Source organism: Drosophila willistoni, unplaced genomic scaffold (assembly GCF_018902025.1).
Source record: "Drosophila willistoni isolate 14030-0811.24 unplaced genomic scaffold, UCI_dwil_1.1 Seg752, whole genome shotgun sequence".
Classification (NCBI taxonomy): Eukaryota; Metazoa; Arthropoda; class Insecta; order Diptera; family Drosophilidae; genus Drosophila; species Drosophila willistoni.
Window position 1 is genome coordinate 41,440 of NW_025814657.1, and position 19,708 is coordinate 61,147.

The following is a 19,708-nucleotide window of genomic DNA, read 5'->3' on the forward strand; positions in this document are numbered from 1 at the left end:
GGCGGGCCCGGCAGGGTCGAATGTGGCATCAGTTAGCCCAGCAGGGGCTCGTATGGCGGCAGTTGGCCCGGCAGGGCGAGTATGTCAGCGGTTGGCCCAGCAGCGGCGGGCCCGGCAGGGGCGAATGTGGCGGCAGTTGGCCCAGCAGCGGCGGGCCCGGTAGGGGCGAGTATGTCAGCAGTTGGCCCAGCAGCGGCGGGCCCGGCAGGGGCTAGTATGTCAGCAGTTAGCCCAGCAGTGGCGGGCCCGGCAGGAGCGAGTGTGGCGGCAGTTGGCCCAGCAGCGGCGGGCCCGGAAGGGGCGAGTATGTCAGCAGTTGGCCCAGCAGCGGCGGGCCCGACAGGGGCGAGTATGTCAGCAGTTGGCCCAGCAGCGGTCGGTACCGCAGCGGCAGGCGCAGCAGCGGCGGCTCCTGTGGCCGCCGGTACTGCAGCGGTAGTCACAGCAGTGGGTGCACCAACAGCGGTGGGCGTGGAGGCGGCCGTCCTAGATGTGGAACGTGTGGCGTGCCGTGCCCCGAAATATGTATACTTTCGGGTGGTCATCCCACTTCTGAGTTGTAAACACCCAAATATTGAGTAAAAATGATAAAGATTAGTTTGTATTGTTCGGATTTAATCTTTGGCTTTTGCGCAGATGCAACTTGCTCGTTGCGTCGCCGGAAGAGAAGAGACGCTGTCTCTCACCTATCGATGACTTATCGCTAACAATCGATACTTAGTACTAACAATCGATACTTATTACTAACAATCGATACTTATTACTAACAATCGATACTACAATACCGGTTTCGGTATATACATGAGCATTTAACAGACTTTGTAAATAATTGGAATCTTACAATACAGTCAGTTTTTATTATTTGTTTATTGTAACTCAATAATAATATTCCAAAAAACGATTTACAATTAATCGATTAACGTTTATGTATTTTTCGAGTTAACATTGCGCCAAATTTAAATAGTTTGACTAGAATTAATATATGAAGAGAGCAACGACCTCTTAAGAAATATATGTATGAACGTAAATTTTAAAAGTGTGTGACAAAGAAAATAAAAAATTTGAAAATGACGAACGGTAATTATGTAATATACCCAAACAGCGGCGAAAAAATACCAGTCTAATATATGTATGTATAAATCTATGCGTATTTGTGGCATTGTATTTTATTGCTCTTATTGATTATGCAAATATAGATTAATGCACACAACAATTGCAGCATGACAACAAGTAAATATAAATATTTTCAATGCATAAATAAAATTGTTTATATGCAGTCCACAAAAAAATACAAACATGATTCCCCAGCATCAGTGACGCACATGGAAATTAACAACTAAAACGTGTACTTAGGTCAGGTTTTATATTAACAAACATGATGCAGAAATTATACTATATATGTATGTACATATATATTCCTTGAAAAGATCAAGCAGATTATATTAATATTTTGTTGTCCAGAGTTGAAGGCGGCTCTGAGTAAACTTCGAGGCTTGATGATGAGAATCGAGAGTATTCGGTGACAACTGTTCGAGCAATTGCGCAGTTTTTAAATCTATCCTGCAACTGTTAGGGGCAATTATCAGGCCTTTCAATGCCGTTGAAATGAAATTCAGTGTGTCATTTAAACATACCTAGCATTACCTACAGATGTATGCAAAAATGTTTGGTGGTTAGTGATTAGTAGGTGAAATCTTATCACAAAATCAATATTTCTCAACTTACTCTTAAAAAAATTTTCTGTCACCCGATGTGGCCAGATGCCCTATGAATTGGGGAAAAAACCTTTTTGATTTTTTATAAGATTCTGTCTGGCGATAAGTTTCAAAAAATGTTGAAATAGATTAGACGTATACATATTTCACAATAAAAAAAATTGTGTATATATTCCAGCGCGGGTCGTCCACCAGATACGAAGAATTCTAATATATTTCACCAAGAAAGGGGGACTTATAATAAATTCCCCTCCCACGCTACGAAGCTTCAAGTTTTTGGTTTGAAAAATGGTTTAGTATTATTATGTAAATACCTTAAATACTAAAAAATACCCACTGTCTCAGCGCACATGTCTTGAATCTATTTTTAATACCTACTTCTACATTTATTATTATATTAATTTATATTTATTATATTAATCTAGTTTCAGTAATTTTCGATAAAGACCATTGTCAGTATCAGGAATTTATCGAAGACATCAAAGTTTGGGGTTAAAACCGAAGAAGTGAAAAATTAATCGAATTACTGACATTTTATGTGACTTTTTTTTTAACTCAAGGGAACTTGTTTCCTTGGTTATCGAAATTTATAAAGAAGGAAATGTCGATCTTCACATAAGTCCAAATTTTTACCAGTTTAAAAATTTCAAGAGATGAAGAAATTAAGTGTTTCCATTTATTCAAGGTCGGATTTAGGAAAATGGGTGTCCCGAGATGAGAATGTCTCATTGGGTCATCGGAGAAAAATACTTTTGAAAGCATTTTTAAAAGAAAGCACCTGTTTTTTTCTTGCCTTTTTTTCCCAATTTGCACTTGAAGTTGTTTGTGTTTTGTGAGGGGCTCTCCCTTGGGGTGAGCTCGAGGCAGCAGACCCGCTGGCCTTCCCCTCACTGCGACCCTGCACGTACATACATATGTATCTTCCCTTCTTTTATCACTTATCCTTGATTTTCAATCACTTTATTTATCTTCACACATTACTCTAAAACTTTTTTGCATCCATAGGCTAGCTTCAGTTCAATTCTGAACCCCTTACGTTGTGTACACACATCGAATTTTTATTCGCAGCCCGCTCGAAATCGAGAAACCCAAGTGATATATTGGCATTAATTGCCATTGAATGTTGCCAAAAGCAAATCAAAAATATAGAAAAGAGCAAACCTAATTGGCTACAGATAACTAAATTTTAAATAAATTTGTGAAGTTTTTACAAGAAAAGCAGGCTTTGGGGAATTTGGCTAAAACAAAATCAAATTCCTTCCTTCCTCATTCCTAAACTCCCCTTCACCAAGTTTCGAAATCTTTGTGTGTGTGTGTTTTTGCATTTGAATGTTTATGCAAGAAAGCGCCAATATCTTGAGAATTGAGAAGCATTTGACCAAGTGCTGGAACAAAGTGTTTGAACTAAGCGAAACAAAGAATTATCAATTTTTGAAAAACTTAAATACCATCATCAACGGTTAGTGTGGGCAATTACTTAAATGTTTAATGTTGAAATAATTAACCATTATTATCCTACAGAATCCAGGATGGCAGCCATACCTCAAGGAGCCTTTGCCGCTTGGAAAATTCGTGAATATAATGAACGTGATATGATTGTTTCCCGCATGAAATTGTCTGCCACTGATAAGAACGCTGGATTTAATCTTCAGACTCGTAAGTGGGAATAGAAAAAAATTGAGAAATTCTCATTTTAACCATTTGCTTTTGTGTCTGCCTTTACAGAACGTGATTACTCACCGGTGAAATATAATGACAAGCTAATGAACTCCATTTGGGGTATAACAAAAAGATATACATATATGTTTATATTTTTAAGCTCCAAAGACATTAAAATGTTTAATTATAAATATAGAGTAATGCTTCTTAAAGTAGATATTATAGGTATAATTTGTATTTGATCGGAATCTGATTTGAGACCTGATCTCGCTTACGATTCTGAACCAAATAACTTGGTTTCAAATATTTTCTATTATTCTTCAATATATTGATAACAACGAGCTGAAAGGGAATAATTCTATCTTTTCATTTATCCCTAAAAATTATTCTTAGCAATCAATTAGAAAAGTGAGCAAGAAAAATACAAGACCGATTGAAATGGAATTGGAATTCTCGTTTTAAAATAATTTGGATGTAAAATATATTTAAAATGATCTACAATTTCTATTAAATTTAGACTAGAACCATACTTTATTGAATTAAAACTGTATTATTTATGTAAGTTTTTTCCAAAATGTTTCAAAGCCGAAAACGATTGAAATTTATCACGGAATTGATTCGAAAGTCGTTAATTGAAGAATTTAATCCAAAAGCTTTAGATTTCAGTCAACTAAATAAGGCAGATTTTCTAACATAAGATTTCGAGATTTTTTATCTTAAATTAATGATCTACAAATTGTTAGTTTTAAAAACAACAAAATGGGCAAATGTTTACCATTTTTTGGCTGCCTTTGAAATAATTTTCTTCAGAAGACTCTGATCTGGTTTAAATGCAAAATTTGATTTAAATTTATTAAAATGTATGTACACAACATTTTTTTTTGATCTGAGACACCCTTGTTAAGGGGTTATTATAATTATTCGAGGCCAAAAAATGGTTTCGACTGTAGATCTTCAGACAGAGAAAATTTGCCCAAAAATATTTGACTTAACCTAATATAAAATGGTGTTAAATTTTACATAAATTTTACATTTTACATAAATTTCCTACTTTTAGGCTTGTAAATAGATGTTCATATATACATAGTTACTCATATTTCGTAGTCTATGTAAGTTCATGTTTTATATATATACGGACCACGATACCGCCTGATAAGCTTTTTGTTCGTGCCTGCCCCCTCCTCAAAACTAACGTCAGGGAGGTGATGCTTAGAATAATATTCCGAATTATATTCTTGGGACTTAACAATGTTACGGAAGGCTAATCTCCGGACGTCTACCTCTGAGGCATCGACCTCCTCCGTTCTCTCACCCAACCGTTCGGTTAGTTCATCTACTACCACACCTCGTTGTTCAACACCGAATAGAAGTACGGAAGCGGCAAATTTGGTTGTGGAGTGGACGGAGTTATTCAATGCAAACTCTATGTTCGGCAGTTGTTGGTCCCAATCTGCGTGATCCACAGGTTCCGTCAGTTTACCCAACATGGGGCCCAACACACGGTTAACCCGCTCGACTTGGCCGTTGGCCCGGGGTGAGGCAGTGGCATTCAACCCATGAATTATATTATTGGCCTTCAGAAATTCTTCAAACTCGGAGGAAGTAAAGCAGGTACCTCGATCGCTGATGATTCGGCGGGGTCTACTGTAATTTACGAAATACTGAGATTCTAATGTCTGGCATACTTCACGTGAATTAGTCGTGGCGGCAGGGTACAGCTTCACAAATTTGGTGAAAGCGTCAATGACAACCAGAAGATACTTTTTCTTAGAACGTATGGACGGAAGGGGGCTCAAATGGTCAATATGGACGGTATCAAACGGAAGGGGCACTTTCGGAATACTATGTAGCGTGACACGGTGGTCCGAAGCGGACGCGGAGTAGTAGATACACTTGAGGCAATTTTTAATGTAATTGTTAACATAAGACTTCATACACGGGAACCAGTAATGCTTCTTGATCTGTGCACAACATTTCTCCGTGGCCATATGGCCAAGCTTCTCGTGCACTACTCGTATGACATGATTTATCATTTCGGAAGGGACATAAAGTTGGGGTACACTCGTCGAGGGCAGGCGGTACACTACTCCATCTCGCAGTTCGAAATCCGCTATCTCATATTTCACTAACTCATCTCGGAGTTTGACAATCTCAGGGTCCCGGTTCTGGGTTAACTGCAGTTGGAAGTCAAGGTTTATATCGTCAACGTATGCGGCAGTTTCTATTCTACTTAGAGCATCAGCATGGGGCATACCAACCCCCGAGCGGTATACAATCGTGTAGTTATAGTTTTCCAACAGCAGGGCCCAGCGAGCAATCTTGGCGGAATGTCCACCATTTCTCAGTGTCAGCTCAAGGGAATTACCATAAGTGCATCGTTCAATGTTTCCGAAGGTACAGCAGAAGTTTTCGGAAGGGGAGAATCAGACAACAATTCGGCAGATACAATCTCATTCCTATCATACGGCAGTATCACTCTCTCTTCCATAAATATGTCAAAGGACTTCAGAACAGCAGTAAGTTTTGGATTTATACATTCAGTCGGTTTATTCATGAGTATCAACGATTCTTTTTCATATTTCAGTTCTTTCAATTTACAGAGTCTAATATTAATTTTATACAGAAGATCTCTACCTATAATCATCGGCAGTTCGGTTGCTTGGTTCGTCAGGACTTCAAACGTATGCATTTGGACTGCCCGAATCAAGGAGAAAAAACATATCCATAAATCTCCTATCTTGCACTTCATCACAAACAAAAGCAACACTCACCAGTTGTAAATGGTCTAGTCGATCTCCCGCTTCATCAGCGGCGGCGGCAGCAGTGATATTGGTGGCATTTCCAATTCGAGACGGGCAGTTTTTGTGGCTGTGGCCCACTATGCCACACTTGAAACATGAATTCGGAGGTCTCATTGGTTTCGGGCATTGACTCTTGTAATGCCCCCATCTTGAGCAATTGAAGCATCTGGTCTCACTCGTGACGGTGCCTGACGATTTGTTTCCAGGCGCCACGGCAGTTGTTGTTGGCTGCGCCTTCACACTATTGCTTTGTCTGGAGGCAGCGGCCTGCATACGGAGGCGCTCGTAGCGTTCCAGTAGGGGCTTCAGTTCAGCCATTGTCCGAGCTGAGTACAGCATGCCGACTCGAGTAGAGTTGTCCCGCAATCCATCAATGATCAGGTCGACCAGCTCGTTCTCCGGAATCGGAGCATTCATGGCAATCTCCTGCATCTCGATTGCGAATCTTAAACATCCCTCGCCTGCCTTGATGCGCCGGCCACGCAGAGCGTGGTACACTTCCTCGATGCTACACGAGCGTCCAAATTCACGCAAGAGGATTGCCTTCAATTCTTCGTAGCTGTGCACCCATACCGTGCGCAGCAGCACCGCCGCCGTACCTTCCAGCATACGACGGCATGCGACCAACCGTAGGCGGTCGTTCAACTGCAGAATTTCAAATGCGTCTTCCAGATCGTTCAGCCATTTCTTCACATCGTATGCGGTATTCGCTGAAAATCGAGCCACCATGCTCTCAATGACACTCACGTCACTGACTTGCTGCCTCGGTGCTTGGGATTCGTCAATCCCCTGCTGCAGTTTGAGGATTTGATGCTGTAGCTGTAGCCACTCATGTTGTTTCTGCAGCGTCACCAGTTGCTCATCCAGGCTGGGGGAGGCGGAAGTGGCCGGTGTGATGGCGGCCGCGGCAGTCGATATGGAGGGCTCTAAAGCGGGCATCTCTTCCCACGGGTCAGCGTCGGGACCAGTGGCGGGGGCGGCGAGCGAGGCCGCAGCCCGCATGGCAGACATATAGTCGACGGGTACAGCAGTGGCAGCGGGTGCAGCGGCGGCAGCGGTGGTGGCAGCGGGTACAGCAGTGTCAGCGGGTGCAGCGGCGGCAGCGGTGGTGGGTACAGCAGTGGCAGCGGGTACAGCAGTGGCAGCGGGTGCAGAGGCGGCGGCGGGTGCATCGGTGGTGGGTACAGCAGTGGCAGCGGGTGTTGCGGCGGCAGCGGTGGTGGGTACAGCGGTGGCAGCGGGTATAGCACTGGCAGCGGGTATAGCAGTGGCAGCGGGTACAGAGGCGGCAGCGGCGGCGGGTACAGCAGTGGCAGGTGCGGCGGCAGCGGTTACAGCGGGGGCGAATATAGCCGCAGCGGGGCCGGCAGGGGCGAGTATGGCGACAGTTGGCACAGCAGGGGCGAGTATGGCGGCAGTTGGCCCAGCAGGGGCAAGCATGTCAGCAGTTGGCCCAGCAGGGGCAAGCATGTCAGCAGTTGGCCCAGCATGGGCGAGTATGGCAGCAGTTGGCCCATCAGCGCCGGGCCCGGCAGGGGCGAGTATGTCAGCGGTTGGCCCAGCAGCGGCGGGCCCGGCAGGGTCGAATGTGGCATCAGTTAGCCCAGCAGGGGCTCGTATGGCGGCAGTTGGCCCGGCAGGGGCGAGTATGTCAGCGGTTGGCCCAGCAGCGGCGGGCCCGGCAGGGGCGAATGTGGCGGCAGTTGGCCCAGCAGCGGCGGGCCCGGTAGGGGCGAGTATGTCAGCAGTTGGCCCAGCAGCGGCGGGCCCGGCAGGGGCTAGTATGTCAGCAGTTAGCCCAGCAGTGGCGGGCCCGGCAGGAGCGAGTGTGGCGGCAGTTGGCCCAGCAGCGGCGGGCCCGGAAGGGGCGAGTATGTCAGCAGTTGGCCCAGCAGCGGCGGGCCCGACAGGGGCGAGTATGTCAGCAGTTGGCCCAGCAGCGGTCGGTACCGCAGCGGCAGGCGCAGCAGCGGCGGCTCCTGTGGCCGCCGGTACTGCAGCGGTAGTCACAGCAGTGGGTGCACCAACAGCGGTGGGCGTGGAGGCGGCCGTCCTAGATGTGGAACGTGTGGCGTGCCGTGCCCCGAAATATGTATACTTTCGGGTGGTCATCCCACTTCTGAGTTGTAAACACCCAAATATTGAGTAAAAATGATAAAGATTAGTTTGTATTGTTCGGATTTAATCTTTGGCTTTTGCGCAGATGCAACTTGCTCGTTGCGTCGCCGGAAGAGAAGAGACGCTGTCTCTCACCTATCGATGACTTATCGCTAACAATCGATACTTAGTACTAACAATCGATACTTATTACTAACAATCGATACTTATTACTAACAATCGATACTACAATACCGGTTTCGGTATATACATGAGCATTTAACAGACTTTGTAAATAATTGGAATCTTACAATACAGTCAGTTTTTATTATTTGTTTATTGTAACTCAATAATAATATTCCAAAAAACGATTTACAATTAATCGATTAACGTTTATGTATTTTTCGAGTTAACATTGCGCCAAATTTAAATAGTTTGACTAGAATTAATATATGAAGAGAGCAACGACCTCTTAAGAAATATATGTATGAACGTAAATTTTAAAAGTGTGTGACAAAGAAAAATAAAAAATTTGAAAATGACGAACGGTAATTATGTAATATACCCAAACAGCGGCGAAAAAATACCAGTCTAATATATGTATGTATAAATCTATGCGTATTTGTGGCATTGTATTTTATTGCTCTTATTGATTATGCAAATATAGATTAATGCACACAACAATTGCAGCATGACAACAAGTAAATATAAATATTTTCAATGCATAAATAAAATTGTTTATATGCAGTCCACAAAAAAATACAAACATGATTCCCCAGCATCAGTGACGCACATGGAAATTAACAACTAAAACGTGTACTTAGGTCAGGTTTTATATTAACAAACATGATGCAGAAATTATACTATATATGTATGTACATATATATTCCTTGAAAAGATCAAGCAGATTATATTAATATTTTGTTGTCCAGAGTTGAAGGCGGCTCTGAGTAAACTTCGAGGCTTGATGATGAGAATCGAGAGTATTCGGTGACAACTGTTCGAGCAATTGCGCAGTTTTTAAATCTATCCTGCAACTGTTAGGGGCAATTATCAGGCCTTTCAATGCCGTTGAAATGAAATTCAGTGTGTCATTTAAACATACCTAGCATTACCTACAGATGTATGCAAAAATGTTTGGTGGTTAGTGATTAGTAGGTGAAATCTTATCACAAAATCAATATTTCTCAACTTACTCTTAAAAAAATTTTCTGTCACCCGATGTGGCCAGATGCCCTATGAATTGGGGAAAAAACCTTTTTGATTTTTTATAAGATTCTGTCTGGCGATAAGTTTCAAAAAATGTTGAAATAGATTAGACGTATACATATTTCACAATAAAAAAAATTGTGTATATATTCCAGCGCGGGTCGTCCACCAGATACGAAGAATTCTAATATATTTCACCAAGAAAGGGGGACTTATAATAAATTCCCCTCCCACGCTACGAAGCTTCAAGTTTTTGGTTTGAAAAATGGTTTAGTATTATTATGTAAATACCTTAAATACTAAAAAATACCCACTGTCTCAGCGCACATGTCTTGAATCTATTTTTAATACCTACTTCTACATTTATTATTATATTAATTTATATTTATTATATTAATCTAGTTTCAGTAATTTTCGATAAAGACCATTGTCAGTATCAGGAATTTATCGAAGACATCAAAGTTTGGGGTTAAAACCGAAGAAGTGAAAAATTAATCGAATTACTGACATTTTATGTGACTTTTTTTTAACTCAAGGGAACTTGTTTCCTTGGTTATCGAAATTTATAAAGAAGGAAATGTCGATCTTCACATAAGTCCAAATTTTTACCAGTTTAAAAATTTCAAGAGATGAAGAAATTAAGTGTTTCCATTTATTCAAGGTCGGATTTAGGAAAATGGGTGTCCCGAGATGAGAATGTCTCATTGGGTCATCGGAGAAAAATACTTTTGAAAGCATTTTTAAAAGAAAGCACCTGTTTTTTCTTGCCTTTTTTTCCCAATTTGCACTTGAAGTTGTTTGTGTTTTGTGAGGGGCTCTCCCTTGGGGTGAGCTCGAGGCAGCAGACCCGCTGGCCTTCCCCTCACTGCGACCCTGCACGTACATACATATGTATCTTCCCTTCTTTTATCACTTATCCTTGATTTTCAATCACTTTATTTATCTTCACACATTACTCTAAAACTTTTTTGCATCCATAGGCTAGCTTCAGTTCAATTCTGAACCCCTTACGTTGTGTACACACATCGAATTTTTATTCGCAGCCCGCTCGAAATCGAGAAACCCAAGTGATATATTGGCATTAATTGCCATTGAATGTTGCCAAAAGCAAATCAAAAATATAGAAAAGAGCAAACCTAATTGGCTACAGATAACTAAATTTTAAATAAATTTGTGAAGTTTTTACAAGAAAAGCAGGCTTTGGGGAATTTGGCTAAAACAAAATCAAATTCCTTCCTTCCTCATTCCTAAACTCCCCTTCACCAAGTTTCGAAATCTTTGTGTGTGTGTGTTTTTGCATTTGAATGTTTATGCAAGAAAGCGCCAATATCTTGAGAATTGAGAAGCATTTGACCAAGTGCTGGAACAAAGTGTTTGAACTAAGCGAAACAAAGAATTATCAATTTTTGAAAAACTTAAATACCATCATCAACGGTTAGTGTGGGCAATTACTTAAATGTTTAATGTTGAAATAATTAACCATTATTATCCTACAGAATCCAGGATGGCAGCCATACCTCAAGGAGCCTTTGCCGCTTGGAAAATTCGTGAATATAATGAACGTGATATGATTGTTTCCCGCATGAAATTGTCTGCCACTGATAAGAACGCTGGATTTAATCTTCAGACTCGTAAGTGGGAATAGAAAAAAATTGAGAAATTCTCATTTTAACCATTTGCTTTTGTGTCTGCCTTTACAGAACGTGATTACTCACCGGTGAAATATAATGACAAGCTAATGAACTCCATTTGGGGTATAACAAAAAGATATACATATATGTTTATATTTTTAAGCTCCAAAGACATTAAAATGTTTAATTATAAATATAGAGTAATGCTTCTTAAAGTAGATATTATAGGTATAATTTGTATTTGATCGGAATCTGATTTGAGACCTGATCTCGCTTACGATTCTGAACCAAATAACTTGGTTTCAAATATTTTCTATTATTCTTCAATATATTGATAACAACGAGCTGAAAGGGAATAATTCTATCTTTTCATTTATCCCTAAAAATTATTCTTAGCAATCAATTAGAAAAGTGAGCAAGAAAAATACAAGACCGATTGAAATGGAATTGGAATTCTCGTTTTAAAATAATTTGGATGTAAAATATATTTAAAATGATCTACAATTTCTATTAAATTTAGACTAGAACCATACTTTATTGAATTAAAACTGTATTATTTATGTAAGTTTTTTCCAAAATGTTTCAAAGCCGAAAACGATTGAAATTTATCACGGAATTGATTCGAAAGTCGTTAATTGAAGAATTTAATCCAAAAGCTTGAGATTTCAGTCAACTAAATAAGGCAGATTTTCTAACATAAGATTTCGAGATTTTTTATCTTAAATTAATGATCTACAAATTGTTAGTTTTAAAAACAACAAAATGGGCAAATGTTTACCATTTTTTGGCTGCCTTTGAAATAATTTTCTTCAGAAGACTCTGATCTGGTTTAAATGCAAAATTTGATTTAAATTTATTAAAATGTATGTACACAACATTTTTTTTGATCTGAGACACCCTTGTTAAGGGGTTATTATAATTATTCGAGGCCAAAAAATGGTTTCGACTGTAGATCTTCAGACAGAGAAAATTTGCCCAAAAATATTTGACTTAACCTAATATAAAATGGTGTTAAATTTTACATAAATTTTACATTTTACATAAATTTCCTACTTTTAGGCTTGTAAATAGATGTTCATATATACATAGTTACTCATATTTCGTAGTCTATGTAAGTTCATGTTTTTATACAACATATGAAAATTTTAATCCAAAAATAATTTCAAAACAAAGTTTGTTACAAGGACCATTAGTTGAAACTTTAAAGGACAAATTTCATACATTTCAAGTCGATTCTAGTTTTAAACAATGTTTACTCGTTTCCTTTTTTAAACTCGAGATTGATGATTCACATCCCTAAATACGTCAATTTAACGTTTTATTTTGTCTGGTAATTAAATCTTTCCTACCTGATTGTGCCAAACACTTATATGTACTTAGTATGAAATTATATTGCCAATTATTGTAATTACATTTAGAATTATCAATAAGTCCAAGTTTATTATTTTTCAATAATTATTTGTTTAAACGATTAATTGGCTAAAGTTGACTAGCTATACATATTTATACAGAATAAGTATGTCATTCTTTATATAAGAAAACAACAACTTTTACATATATTTCCCGGTACAAATTGATTTACGTGTTGTCCTGTGTGTGATATTTTTTACCTACATAGATGACTGTCTGAACTGATTGTGAATTCTACATTATAAACAAAAATTTAGAATTCTTTTGTTTGTTTTGCAAGTGCTTCAAAGAGTGTGGATTAATCTGACATTGTATTCCATTCCTTAGCATTCTGACCCTAATATACTCGATATAGTGGTTGCATAAGTTACTTTTCTACCCATGTGGAAGGGCAATAGGTCTTTGAAACTGCGTCAACTCTTTTTAAGAATCACTACAATAGACTAGACCGAATCACGCAAATGATACAGAAAGAAATAAAGACTGGGAATATGCCGATGTTTCTATACCCTCACTTAGAGGATATTCTAGAATCAGATTGAAAATCTCAAAAAACAAAGAGAACCAAAACTTGTTACGTTTAACTGTGTGAAATACTATTGATCAAGAGTATATATTGTATATAATGTCACTTCTTGCAAACTTCTAATGAATATCTAAGTATCCTTCCTGCAAGGTTATTGCAAAATGGGTTCACACATTCCTACAAGGAGAAATATACTTTTCGCAATGCGCGTTTTCAGTCTAACTGACTGACTGACATCTGGACATGGGCGACGTTTTCAATGTCAGGAGCAAATAAAGCAAAATCACAACAAAAATCGCAATGAAGGCTCCAACCTAATCCACCCACACAATCCTAAAACTAACGCCGGAAATAGACAATGACACATTATTTGGTTCTTGTTGTTTTTAGGTGCCATCGTAGCCAACACTTGAAATAATTGAACACGCAGTTGAACAGTATACAGGATTCAAATAATTGCAACTAAGTACATATTCTGTATATATGTACATATATATGTGTATGTGACTAATTGAAGGTTACTGCCAATTTTTTTCAAGAACTTTTGGACGTCACCAAGTGAAGTAAGAGCATTCTGGGGAGAGCAAATGTGGAACATTGGATATTGAAATTTTTAGATTTAAATCATTAAGAAGTAAAAGTCTTAGAGAAATGATTGATTTTGAAATAAAATTTTAATATATCTTTATACCTCTTATCTATTCTGGGTATACCTATTTCATTACCTTCAAAACAACCGTCAAAAAATTAAGCGTATAGCTAAGAAAGGAGAAGGGTTATAAAATTGTCATAAAGGAGGGGGGGTCAGCCTTCATGGAAAATTTTCGTCACCTGGTCATAAATAATTTTTGATTTACTTTTATACCTAAAAAACTAAGCGTGTGCAAAATTTTTGAAATTTCAAAACTTGTTCCTTAAAAAACCATGAAAAAATCTATTCCATTTTGGAGCTTGTGAAAAATATGCTTCAGAAATTTTGCCCTCCTAGACAGTTATAGAATTTACGATTTTAAGATTTTTTTCTAAGTAATAGTAGCATAAGACTTTTAAGCCATTCATACATATGTACATACATAGATAGTCTTAATATTGCTTTTAACTTATAATTACTGCACAGATATAGAATAAATCAATAAATATTAAAGGCATAATAGAAAAATAAAGAAGATTATGATCACTTATTTTACAACAATATTTCATCATAGATCCTAAACTCCTTCATTTCGCATTTCACGACATGACAATTCAGTAATTTGATTAAAATAAAGTCATTTAAGGTGGAAATATAATCCTTATTTTTCGCCATAATATCTATATGAATACAGCTTGTCATGATGATCAGAAATATTAGTAATATATGTATATAGTTTACAGTGGCGGAAGCGATTATACTAACTTTTTAGGGAAAATCTAGGATGGTTTTCCAACGAGTGGGGACCTTCCCCGAAATTTGAAAATTCAGACTACGTGCAGGATGAATTCTTTTTTTCTAGATCCCTTATTCTTGAACATTTAAATCCACTAAATGACAAAATTCCCTACCCTAATAATAATACATTCATTTTTAACCATATTAGAACGGGGAAAGTTAATATTTATATAAACTATAAATTCAAAAACTTTGTATGGATTTGGAAATTTAAAACTCACAAAAAGTCGAAAGGAAAGGAGTTAAAATCAATGTTTTTTTTATGAATTTGAAAACATCAATAGTGCCATTTACATTCGGTTTCCCAATATTCTATCTTTGTCCTACAAATTGATGGTTATTCGCCATTGCCAATGAAAATCCATCAACCATTCCCCCAGTAAAAAGTAATTACTAGTTTCTGGTAGTAATTAGTACGAACCAAATTGTTCCTACTTTCTCTTGCCACAGTTTTATCATGTAAGAAACTTGTTGGCTAATTATTAGTTAGACAACTAATTGCTTAAACGAACTTCATTAATTAAATTCGAATTCAAATTAGATAAACTTCTTAAATTTGCATACTTACAGTCCAACCAATTTTATCGCCACCGCAAAGGTATTCCATTTTGATGGGTAAGTCTCCGCGATCGAAATACATGCGAAACAATGTGCCACGCCCCAAATCATTGCCACCGAGTGTAATGCCACCATCAAGACCAGCACCCAAATTGAATGTGGAAATGGACTTTTGTTGTTTCTTTAAGCGTAATATACCAAACAAAAGTCAAAAAAACACAACAATTAGTAGTCATTATCCATTACAAGAAACAAATACATAAAAGCAAATCTATCTAACTAACTGAACTAACTAGCTGAACTAACTTTCAAAGGGTCTACGCACTGTTGTTGAGGTTTCGTGTATTGGTCCGTTAATGACAACGATATTCTTTTGCAGCGATTGTATGGAAAAGGGCGGCACATAACGGGGACACAAACGCCCACTAAATGGACGTAAATGCGGTGGATTTGCGGATTTGGAGCGTTGTTTTAGGGAAACGGAATTTGAATGGTAATCATGTGAGGGTCGGAAGCCATTGGCGTAGGCGGTCGGTGCACATTTTGCCGAATGAGACATTTTAGTTTCCGTCGTTTCTTTCCGTCTTTCGAACTAAAGTCACGTAGAGTAAACAACAAACTGCCGAGCTCAGGAATTTTCTAGCCTCCTGGACTTTAGTATTTGCTGCTGTTGGGTGTCGCGTCGGTGTTTTGGTTTCTATGGAGGCGTACAGTGGGTTGGAGTTCAATCCCAATTTCTTGTCAAGAAGAAGCGATACCTTTTCGTGACCAGTAAAACGAAATTGAATGATTTCAAAAATAGACATTTGATCAAATCATTAAAAAGAAAACAAAAAAAAAAACCCAAGAGAAGACTTTGGTATTTTTATTTCCTAAAATAATAATTGAAATTTAAAGGACATTATAATTTTGATACTTTCAACACTGTGCACCTCGTTGCTAGGCAGCCAAAGGCGCAGTGACTGATAAGCCATTCGTTGACAAACTAATTTAAAGGTTGCCTTATTCCCAAAAGTAACACCCACTGTGTATATTGCTAAAGAAACTGGTTTGGGTAGTTTGCTTTAAAACTATTGCCATGGTATGGGATTATAATATTAACGGCTTTGCTTTAAGCCTTCATATTTAAGTTAAACAGGCAAACAGCAGGTGTCCTGATGATTATTTGCCATTGCTGAAAATGAAAGTTTTTTTTGATGGTAACGTAAAATTTTATGAGTTTAGAAGTGAAACTTTTGTATATGAAATTGGACTAAACAAATATTGAATTTATTGCATTTTTTAAGTAAATCTAGCAAGGGGAACTTCAGGTATGCGAATCACCGATTTGGATGAATTTTGGATTTGTTGTAGAATACCACGTCATTTGAAGCTGTGTGAAATATTTCGGCGCACTATTCTATATTTTCCTAATAAATCGGCTTTAAAGTTATAGCTTTGGTGACTTATAAGTAAAACGCCGAGTGGTCTACAAGCAGCTCGACGGTGTAAGGGGTAGAGGTTCTGCCTAAAATCGACGGAACTCTGGTTCAACCCCCGCCCGAAACTAGTTTTGGGTTTTCATTTTTTTTTTGCTTTTTCAATAATTATTTTTGTCTAATGGCGAAATAGTTCTTTTGATGATTTGTAATTGGAAACATTTTTTATGTATGTTGAAATTATTGTAGATGCAAATTATTATTATTAACTATTATTAACTTGTACGCTTAAGGTAATACCAGCTATACGCACGCCATTATGTACTGTATTTTTAGGTAAGTTTAAAATCGAGAAATTTCATCAAAAGAAGACTGCACTAAAGTAAAATCCCCGTCAAAGACGGGGCAATTCCACTTGTCATCTCTGATATTGAAGGGAATGCTCAAGTATGCATGGTTCGCTTCAGATTAGAAAGTGGTTTTCCAAAATTTTTATTTCGTTTGTTTCCTTAAAATTGGTTTAAAGTTGGTATGTTTTTGCACAAAAGCATTATTTAAACATGTTCATAGTCTTGAGAAAATATACATACGGGTATCATGTTTTTATGATTTATATCACAACAAAAAATGTGAAGGCAGAAGTTAATTAGTCTATTTTGCGTCTATATTATATATATGTTTTTGTAAAGGCATAAAAAATGAATCCAATCAAAAATCATCAAAAGAACTATTTCGCTATTAGACAAAAATAATGATTGAAAAAGCAAAAAAAAAAAAATGAAAACCCAAAACTTACTAGTTTCGGGCGGGGGTTGAACCAGAGTTCCGTCGATTTTAGGCAGGACCTCTACCCCTTACACCGTCGAACTGCTTGTAGACCACTCGGCGTTTTACTTATAAGTCACCAAAGGTATAACTTTAAAGCCGATTTATTAGGAAAATATATAATAGTGCGCCGAAATATTTCACACAGCTTCAAATGACGTGGTATTCTACAACATATCCAAAATTCATCCAAATCGGTGATTCGCATACCTGAAGTTCCTCTTGTAAGTGTGCTTTGCTACAAAGTTTCAGCTAAAATAGACAAAAATATTAATTTTTTTATTTATTATTTCCAAATTTTTAAATCTCATTAAGTGTTGGCATTCTTAAACTATCTACTTTACATGCATTTTTTTACTTTGTTTTTTAAGCTTTATGAATTTTATCGTAGATAATAGATAGTCATTAAATTAAAATATTGAACGGCCTGGTCATGGCTATATTTCTTTGTTGTTTTTAAATTACATTGTTTCCGCGGTACCTCGCTTTTTTAAATTTACTAGTTATCGATTAATTGAAAATAATCGATCAAAGCGAAACTGTGTTTTCTGTTTCTCAGTTACAAAGAACATTTCCGTTACGATTGTGTGGCAGATATTTGGTCACTGGGCATTACGGCTATAGAAATGGCCGAGGGCAAGCCCCCCTATGGAGATATACATCCAATGCGTGCTATATTTATGATACCACAGAAGCCACCAGCATCGTTCCGGGAGCCAGATAGATGGAGTACAGAGTTTATTGATTTTGTTAGTAAATGTCTGGTAAAGGATCCGGACGAGAGGGCAACGGCCACAGACCACCTGCAGCATGAATTCATTATATATAGTATATTGAAACCTATGCTAGAAGACACTTGTTCCATACGGCAGCAACAAAGAGCTAATCGAGCCCCTGACATGGCTATGGTCATGAGTCAGGCCAAAAGTCTGGCCTGCCAAGATTCCAGCATGATGCTGCCCGAGCAAGAGGAGGAAACGGAATTCGGTGGCACAGTTAAAACCTTCATTGACGACCCGGGGACATTGGTGCCCGAGAAATTTGGCAACTATCAGCAGTCATCTGCATCGGATGCAACTATGATAGCACATACCGAACAGGATACTGATGAGGGCACACTAGGACCGGGGGGTCTAGGGCGTAAGGCTGGTGCTCTTGCGGCCGTACCATCGGCTCCATCTCCTGCTTCAGGTGAAGTGGCAGCTGGTTGAATTGGAATCCAATTTGGGTAAGCAAAAAAAGGAAAAAAAATCCGAAGTAAAACCAAAATTATATGCATTTTCTTTGGCTTACTGGCACAATGGTTATCAATTCGGATTCCGATGATTCTACAACGGCGAAACGAAGTGACGACCAAAAGCCACGATATCGTTATCGTCCACAGTTCTTGGATCATTTTGAACGCAAAAATGTCGGTGATAAATCAACAGAGTATTCTCCAGCCGCTGCCGAACAGCAGCAACAGCAACAACAATAACAACAACAGCAGCAACAACAACAGCAGCAGCAACAGCAAGAAGAAATGAACCAGCATTTGGCAAGTGGAGCAAACGATGCCAATAATTGGGAACATAATATGGAATTACAATTCCAACAAATCTCTGCCATAAATCAATATTGATTGCAGCAACATCAGCAGCAACAACAGCAACAGCACATGGTTATGGCATATCCGTTAATAAACGAACAGATAAATCCAGCTCCACCACCACCGGCATATCAGAATCAGCATTTACACACCCAATCCCATGCCTATGTTGAGGGTGAATTCGAGTTCCTCAAATTTCTCACCTTTGACGATCTAAATCAACGTCTCAGTCACATAGATCATGAAATGGAATTGGAAATCGAACAGCTCAATAAGAAATATAATGCCAAGCGACAGCCCATTGTCACAAAACAAAATATCAATAATAATCTAATTAAGATATAAAACTAACTATAAAAAAAGTAACAAATCAAATTAGATCTATCTCAACACCCTTAATCCACCCAAGAAACCACAAAACGCTAGAAGTGAAACGATAAAAACGAAAAGCTTTAATGTAAAATGCATTGAATGATAAAAAACGAAGCAGGAAATGTAAAAGTTGTTTTTTACACAAAACAAAAAACAGAAGATACATATATATACAAAACAAAAAAAAAGAAATAATATTCTAAAATGCACGACCATCGTTTCTTCCCTATAATCCCAATGATAATAATCCATCTATATATATATATATATTCTTGACATTATTATATATAGTAAAGCGTTTACAGTATGTTAATACAGTATCTGCTCGATAAATTTTATATTATATTACTTGGCCGCCGTTTTGTATTATCTAATCCACTGCCTAGATTTTGGCCAGTTCCCGGATAACTCGTGGTTACCTTGTTGATATTTGAATATCGAATATTATTGATGGCAATATACATATATAT

At 38.2% G+C, this 19,708-nt stretch overlaps 1 protein-coding gene and 1 pseudogene across 1 annotated transcript; both read left to right on the forward strand.

The window, feature by feature from the left end:
• The first annotated feature begins 2,953 nt into the window (after nt 1–2,953).
• Nucleotides 2,954–3,616, forward strand: LOC124461933. Its single transcript, XM_047013340.1, has 3 exons — nt 2,954–3,174; nt 3,237–3,371; nt 3,441–3,616. The coding sequence occupies exons 1-3, from the start codon at nt 3,045–3,047 to the stop codon at nt 3,614–3,616; spliced, it is 441 nt and encodes a 146-aa protein (XP_046869296.1). The 5' UTR covers nt 2,954–3,044.
• A 7,078-nt stretch (nt 3,617–10,694) lies between these two features.
• Nucleotides 10,695–19,393, forward strand: LOC111518919 (annotated as a pseudogene).
• Nucleotides 19,394–19,708: the final 315 nt, after the last annotated feature.